The sequence below is a fragment of the Sceloporus undulatus genome, chromosome 4, assembly GCF_019175285.1.
Source record: "Sceloporus undulatus isolate JIND9_A2432 ecotype Alabama chromosome 4, SceUnd_v1.1, whole genome shotgun sequence".
Taxonomy (NCBI): Eukaryota; Metazoa; Chordata; class Lepidosauria; order Squamata; family Phrynosomatidae; genus Sceloporus; species Sceloporus undulatus.
Window position 1 is genome coordinate 214,888,440 of NC_056525.1, and position 7,554 is coordinate 214,895,993.

The 7,554-nt window shown below is 39.2% G+C and overlaps 1 protein-coding gene across 1 annotated transcript in view; it reads left to right on the top strand.

Annotated features, from left to right (window-relative positions):
• CNBD1 (cyclic nucleotide binding domain containing 1) overlaps positions 1 to 7,554 on the top strand; it is a 246,100-nt gene that overhangs the window by 133,511 nt on the left and 105,035 nt on the right. The window contains exon 6 of the mRNA XM_042464454.1: positions 4,024 to 4,169. Coding sequence (XP_042320388.1) covers positions 4,024 to 4,169 — 146 coding nt within the window. The remainder of the gene's footprint in view (positions 1 to 4,023; positions 4,170 to 7,554) is intronic.

A 7,554-nucleotide genomic window follows, 5' to 3' on the forward strand; every position in this document is an offset into this window, starting at 1 on the left:
GCCTGAGGACCATATATAGGCTGTATGTGAACTACCTCTACATTAAAATAAGTATTTTAAGGCAGCAATAGGAACATACAGGAACAGCAGCAATGTCTTTCTGGATTAAACCAAATAATTATCCAGGACAGGGATAACCAAAACACAATGTCCTCCTGATATTTTGTACTATAGTTCCCACAGTCCTTGTGATTGGTCAGACGGACTGGAGATGATGGAAGCTGTAGTTCAAAACATCTTTGGAGACATCAAGTTATCCACCCATGATGTAGGTCAATATTCTCTTTGTTTCAGTCCAGTTACAGCAGATAAAGAACCCCCCCCCCTTGTTTATTTAAATAGGTAAATATACTTATCCTCACAGACACTCCAGGACACTCAATTTAAGAACAACACAATCAATTTTTACAGGCTCTGTTAAAAAGAACAACAATGGTGAAAGAGGCTTCTTTTATATTTTGTCACCAGGCCTGTTTCTACCATGCTATGAAGAGAGCACATTATATTTGTTCTGCTTTTCATATCCACTTTTGCACTCATCCATTTGTTCTAGCAATGCAGTGCTGCAGATCTTCCGTTGTGAGAGCAGTGTATAATTTTAATTCAGTTCACCCTGATTGTAGTTTTGTTTCACATATGGCTGCTACCCGAGTTTGCAATGCAGGAGAGCTGAGCATTGCAGTTGCCAGTTCTGTTTCTCACAACCTCATGCTTTTAACTCAGTAGGCTGAGAATCCCTGTTTAGCCTATGTCCTCCAGAGACTCAGGGGATGAGGAAGAGCACATTTGGGGTGAACATCCTATAATTGAGAAGTGCTGTGGTATTTCACAGGCTTGTTATTAAGAATGGCAAAAGTTACCTTCTTGGCAGCTGGGAATTATACAAGCTGTTCCCCTTAATTCCTTGGAAAATGTCCAGTTTTAAACCCCTAAATACTATGATTTGGAGCATTAAATTGCTACATTTTACTTCTTTCTCATTTTGATATTATTGCAGTTATTCTGTTTTCATTAGCCTCTGTTAGCTGAGCTGGCAGAATTTTTTTGGTAAGCTGGCTCTCTACCCTCCCCTAAAATCTCTTCAGCTAAGATGTCTGTGGAAATCTTGATAAAGAAGAGGCAGCTAGTAGATGGAAGACACTGTTGATCATTCAGTTGCCATTTTTTTTTAAAATTTTTCCATTGCAGGGAATTGCCCAAATGTCCAAGGCCTGCCCAAGAGACTTTGCCACCTGCGACAGAATATCAAATAGCATCTCCATCCACCCACTCGATTCACAATTCACAGTCATCCAGATTTATGTCATATTTGTACATGAGGCAGAAAATCCTCTAAGAATCTCTCCCATCTCTGATAATAATAATACAGTAATAATGAAATAATTAATTACTTGTTGCCCTTTCATTACACCCCAAATCTGCCAGGCCTTTGGTGCCAACCTTTCCCCTCAACTGAAAATGTTAAAACTATACATTTCATTAACCCTTGTAGAATTTCTCCCTTTCCTTGTAAAATACTTTGTTTAACTTCTTCTCAGTTGAAACATATTGAGAAGCTCATTTAAAATTATTATTTTATGAAAATAATCTTTGGGAGGAATCAGTTTACAGGAGAAGTGGTAGTGGTGGAGAGCTTTTCCCCTGTTACAGTCAGCCCTGCATATCCATGGATTCTTTATCCACAACTTGAAAATATTTTTTAAAAAATATAAATTTCATAAAGCAAACCTTGATTTTGGTATTTTATATAAGGGACACCATTATATGCAATTGTACATAATGCCACTTGAGCATCCATTCATTTTGGTATCCACAGGGAATCCTGGAACCAACCCCCAGTGGATATTAAGGACCCACTGTGCTGATTTTCTCACTCTGAATCACCCTTATTGGGCATCACGTGTGTGTTTAACTTTACAAATTCACATCTGAAAGTGGAAAGTCCTCAAAGTGGAAAGCAAGTGTGATTTAGCAAAGAGAAATGGCTATAAGAGAAATATATGTCTAACACAGGGGTGGACAACTAACAGCAATAGCAAATACATTCCTATACCGCTTATCAGTGCATTTAAGCACCCCCTAAGTGGTTTACAAAGTGTAAGCTAATTGCCCCCAACAATCTGGGTACACATTTTAGCGACCTTGGAAGGCTGCAAGCCTGAGTCGAGCCTGAGCCTGTGGGTGGTACTGAACTCACAACTTTATGGTTTGTGTGTGAGTGGCTGCAGTTCAGGCATTTAACCACTGCACTATCAGGGCTCTTGGTTAGGCAAGTAACCAATCTTAGTCTGGTGCCCTTCTGATGAACCTTTCTCATGGGCTCATGGGCCTTTTATACACTCCACTGTCCTTATTTGACACAGACCGCCCCAACTCATGCTCTGTCACCCTACATTTTTTGCTATTTTTAAAGTGTCCCAGTTTCTCTCTCCTCCTTCCACATTTCCACATTGTTCTCAGCTTACTTCAATTGCTACAGACTGATTTAGATTTCCTGACAGTAAAAGCTGTTCGTCAGTGGAACACACTGCCTTGGAGAGTGGTGGAGTCTCCTTCTTTGGAGGTCTTTAAGCAGAGGCTGAATGGCCATCTGTTGGGGGTACTTTGATTGTGAGTTCCTGCATGGTAGTGGGTTGGACTGGATAGCCCTTGTGGTCGCTTCCAACTTTATGATTCTCTGATTCTACAGAAGCACAAAAAGTTGTTTGTACTCAATTAACCCAGCAAGGGGGTGGGTTAATTGAGTGCAAACAACTTTTTGCACTTCCAAATTAGTTATTTTCCCCAAATCATGCCAGCAAGGGGGTGAGCAGAGGAGTGGGGAGGAATCTTCTTTTTGCCTGCAGACTCAGGCAAAACTCAACTGTTGCAGCCTTTCCTAGCTATGGCGTTCTTCCTCCTTCACAGCTTTTGCTATCTTGACCACTCTAATGTTGACCACTCCAATATTACTTGATTACATGTCTCCTGGTTGGTATCTATGAAATGTAGGAGAGTATGTCATTTTTGTCCCTTCCTTTTTTCACTATTGATTTGTTTTTGGCCGAGAGGTAGGTGAGTTGGCAATTAGAGGGTGAGGAAAGATGAATGGGGACTTGAACCCTGGTTTCCAGAGTGGTAGTCCAACACTCATATCACTATACCACATTGGCTTTATGGACTTTATCACATGTGAGGAATTTCTCTTAATTTTGAATGAAAAGAAAATGGGGCCAGAACACATTTACGTGAATTCGCTAGTTTAGCGAATTTCTGTGAATGCGAATTGCATTTGAACTGGCTTCCTATTGCCCCAAAATAGCATGCCATTGCCCAAATTTGCATGTGGTAGTCTATCACGCAATAACGTTAAACCCCATGATTGTGTTCGGATTGCCATTGAATTATACTTCCAATTTCCCTTGTCTGATAACGTCTGAAGTCTGAATTTGTCTTCCAAAAACTGCGCAGAATTCTTAAAATGCTTGGGTTTTTTTTGGAGTTTCTGGGGCTTGAGGGCAGTGCTTGGGGTTTCAAGACTCCAAAGATAATAGTCAGAAGCCACATTTGACCAATGACCATATTTTCCATAACTGAATGGGATGAGAAGGAGGACTTGAAGTAAGCAGAAATAAGATAGTACCTGAATGACAGCTTGATTTTGCTGACTTCCTCAGCTGTGTCAGCAAGAGAGGTTTCCCAGAAAGCAAAGCTACAGCCATTTTGAAGGGAAGAACTAATGTGATTCCAGATGTATGGCTGCCTTCTGTCACACCAGTCTCTTTCTGTGATTGAGTTCATGACATAATTGAATAATTAATTAGAAACATGTAGTGATTTTGGAGACCCCCCATGCCATCATGCCAACACCATCTTGCATTTCTCGGCGGTATAGAAATAAAATTTCAATCAATCAATCAATCAATTGCTACTTTTAAGTTGCCTAAGTTTGCACTTTTTTAGCTGGGTCAGTTCTTCCTTGTTTGCCACTGTCAAATAGCAACTGATACCATTCTCCCTTACCTGTACTCTCACTTGTTGCAGCCCGAATCTAAGAACTCAGGAAGAACATGAGACTGTATATAAGACAATGAAAATGATTTCTGGTATCAGCGACCAACTTTCTGATGAAGAGTTGAGGGAACTCAGTACCATTGTAATAACAGAATACTGGGTGAAAGGAAGCAAAGGTAGGATAAACAATATAATTTCTAATATTTTTTGTTAATAATCAGCTTGTTAATGTTGTTTGATCCTTGACGAGAAGATTGTCTAAAACATTTTAAAATACAATGGGTTGGGTAAAGTTGTTCCAAATGCTGAACCACCTTGAATAGCTTATAAGTGTAGAACACAGCTCCCCAATTTGACATCATTAGACTTATAAATGTACCAAGTCATTCTATAATTTTAATGCTTTTTATTTTCATGTTTTCCTTTGGTCACATTAACTTCCATTTCATTTCAATGTCTATTAGGATGGAAAAAATATTTATTTTTAATTGTTGAGAAACCCTGACAGGAAGAATCCTAGGCTGATGAGAATTACCAAATTTTCAGACTTATTTTGTGCAAGATTCACACACACTTATCTTAATAAAAGCAGCAACAGCAACAGCAGTATTTATTTATAACACCATTTTCACCAAATTTGTGCAGAAAATAATATTTCTATACAGAAATACTATTTCCTGTGCAGCCATGGAGGGGAGGCACCGAGAGTAAAGACACCACAACTATATTAAGGCCACAACTTTAATAATAATATAAATAATATTAATATTTATTTGTATACCGCCCTATGGCAAACCAATCCGGGCGGTTGACAACAGTAAAATATAAAATATAACAATTAAAAACACTTAAGACAGTATTACACAGTATAACATATTAAAAACAAAATATCAAAGCATAAAAACAACAATTAAAAACTAAAAACCCTGATATCCCTCTGTTGATCCTCAACCATCACTAAGATGGGGCCACGGGAGGAATGAGGGAATCAGGGAACCTGGGCCGGGATGGTTAATCTGGAAAGGCCTGCCGGAAGAGATCCATCTTGACCGCTTTTTTAAAGCTGTCTAATGATGTTATCTGATGGATCTCATTCGGCAGGTCGTTCCAGAGTTTGGGGGTGACAGCAGAGAACGCCCTCTGGGAGGTCGCCGCAAGCCTAGATTTTAGAGGCTGCAGTAAGTTCCTCCCAGAGGACCGGAGAGCGCGGGGAGGATTGTACGGGAGGAGGCGGTCCCTGAGATAACTTGGACCCAAGCCATTTAGGGCTTTAACTTTATCAAGACAGCTTACAGGTAGGGTTGGCCCAAAAGTACATGAGGTCTGTATCTGGTATCAACCAATCCCTGAATTGATCAATGACCAATTTGCTTGGTCATGGCCAAGCTTTGGGATAGCAAAGGGGTAACTGGTTAATCACCCATTTGTAATTCAGGTAACTGGTTTATCACATGTTTGCATCTCTACTTCTTGTCACCGGGAGATGCTGATCAGGTGTTGCCCCTATAATAGCAACACCACATGCACCCAGAACCCCTGGATCCCTGATGAACTCCCAATACAGTTCTCCACAGCACCATAAATCAATGCCCATCAGATGCAAGACCAATGCCACTATCACAGAAGGCTGGATCCACTCTAGGGGCCACCTTCCCCCCTGTGGAAACAACAGATAGCTTAGAACCTTTGCACTAGCCAATGGGAGTGAAGCCAGGAAAAGTTGGGGGCTGATCCCAGGAGTGAATATATAAGAGGAGGAGCACGTTTGAAAGTTGTTGAGGTGCTGGGTGCATGCAGGGGTGCTGGGTGCATGGGGTGTTACTTCACCCTGAGGGATGAAGAGCCATTGAGGCTAGGTTAGGCTACTGTAGAGGGAAATTCAAAAGGGTTTTAGGTACCCAAGAAAGGGACGAAGAGTATCCTTACTTAAATTGTTATAGTGTCCTGTGTGAGACATAGAAGATTTTCACACGGCATTGTTATATCATTCCTTTATTGTCCCAAAGTGTAGTGGAATCGTCTTAACAAATAGACGATTCCAAAAGATTTTCACATGAGGCTGTTAGTGTTCTTAAATCGTTGCTAAATCATTCTTAAATCGTTGCTGTGTCCAGTGTGTGAATGTAACTGTTTTGAAATCGTTTTGTAATCATTTATTGCTGAATTCTGATATATCAACGATTTAAGAACACTAACAGCTTCATGTGAAAATCTTTTGGAATCGTCTATCTGTTAAGACGATAAAGGAACAATATAACGATACCATGTGAAAATCTTCATTTTGTTTGGGGACTAATGGAGTCACAAGTAGACATAAAGGTTATGAGATAGAAAAGTTTAATACAGGTTCTGTGATAACCTAGTCTGTAACTGAATATATATAAGAAACAATTACAAAGACCACCTAAAGAAAGTGTTAAAACTGTGTAACTAATGTTAAAAATAAAAATAAAAAATAAACTATGTAACTTATAAAGCATTTATACACCGTATCCATTGTGAACACTATCCACTAAAAAGATACTGCATTCATCCTGACTTGTAAATAAATTTCTTACTTTGTTTCAACAAGCAGCTGTCTGAAGTGATTTCAGAAACACATTAAAACCACTACCAACATTGAGAAAAGTTGTTTAGGTTTGGCACACATTAGATAGTGGGTGTGTGGCTGTCAAATAATATTTGGTGCCAAACTGTGTGTGTGTGGGATTTGAAACCCAGAAGGCTGGCATTTAAAGTGAGTTACTGTGCAAGAAACACTTAAGAGGGTTCAAGTCTTACAGTGAAGAATTGGTGGTATAGTAGCCATCACCTTCACATTATTGATGGCAGTGGTGGCACACATTAAAAAGTAGTGAAAGGTTTAAAGAAATTTTGACAGTGCCACATGGTTGCCATCACATAATTGGTGGCAGCTGTGGGATCAAAAAGACCCATTGTGTTGCCATCTGAGAAAAGAAGTGGGTGGGTGAGTCTCATCTTCACAGGCCCATGTTAAGAACTGCATGTTTTCCTAAGACTTTCTCACAACAGGAAAGAAAAATTAAAATTACTCTTTGCTTCCCTCAAGAAAAAAATTGTTACAAGTTGCATCTCTAGTGTCAGTTCCAATGTTTTCCTCTGCTCTCCTATTCTACAGTCTAAAGACAATTCTTATTACTCTGCCGAAATAGTAGACATGAAAATAGTTTATTGCAAAGTACACTTATGCTATTTATTCTCCAATCATTTTTACTTGTACAAGGGACTTTATGATCAAATCATTTTTTAAGCCCACTCTGGGTTATTTGAAGGAAAATAAAGTTATTCTAAAAGGGGGCAAATATTTATATCTTGAGTTTTTCTGGTTATGCGTGGCAGGATTCTTAAAAATCTCCCATTCTGAGATTTTTACTGTTTGTTTGTCCACTTTTCTAGGCGCAGGCAGTGATTAAACAATAAAAGGCTTATCTCAAGGCCTCCTCTAAACATTTCTAGGCTGGCTCACTGTGATCAGTTCACTCTGTAACAATGCTATATTATTATTATTATTATTATTATTATTATTATTATTATTATTAT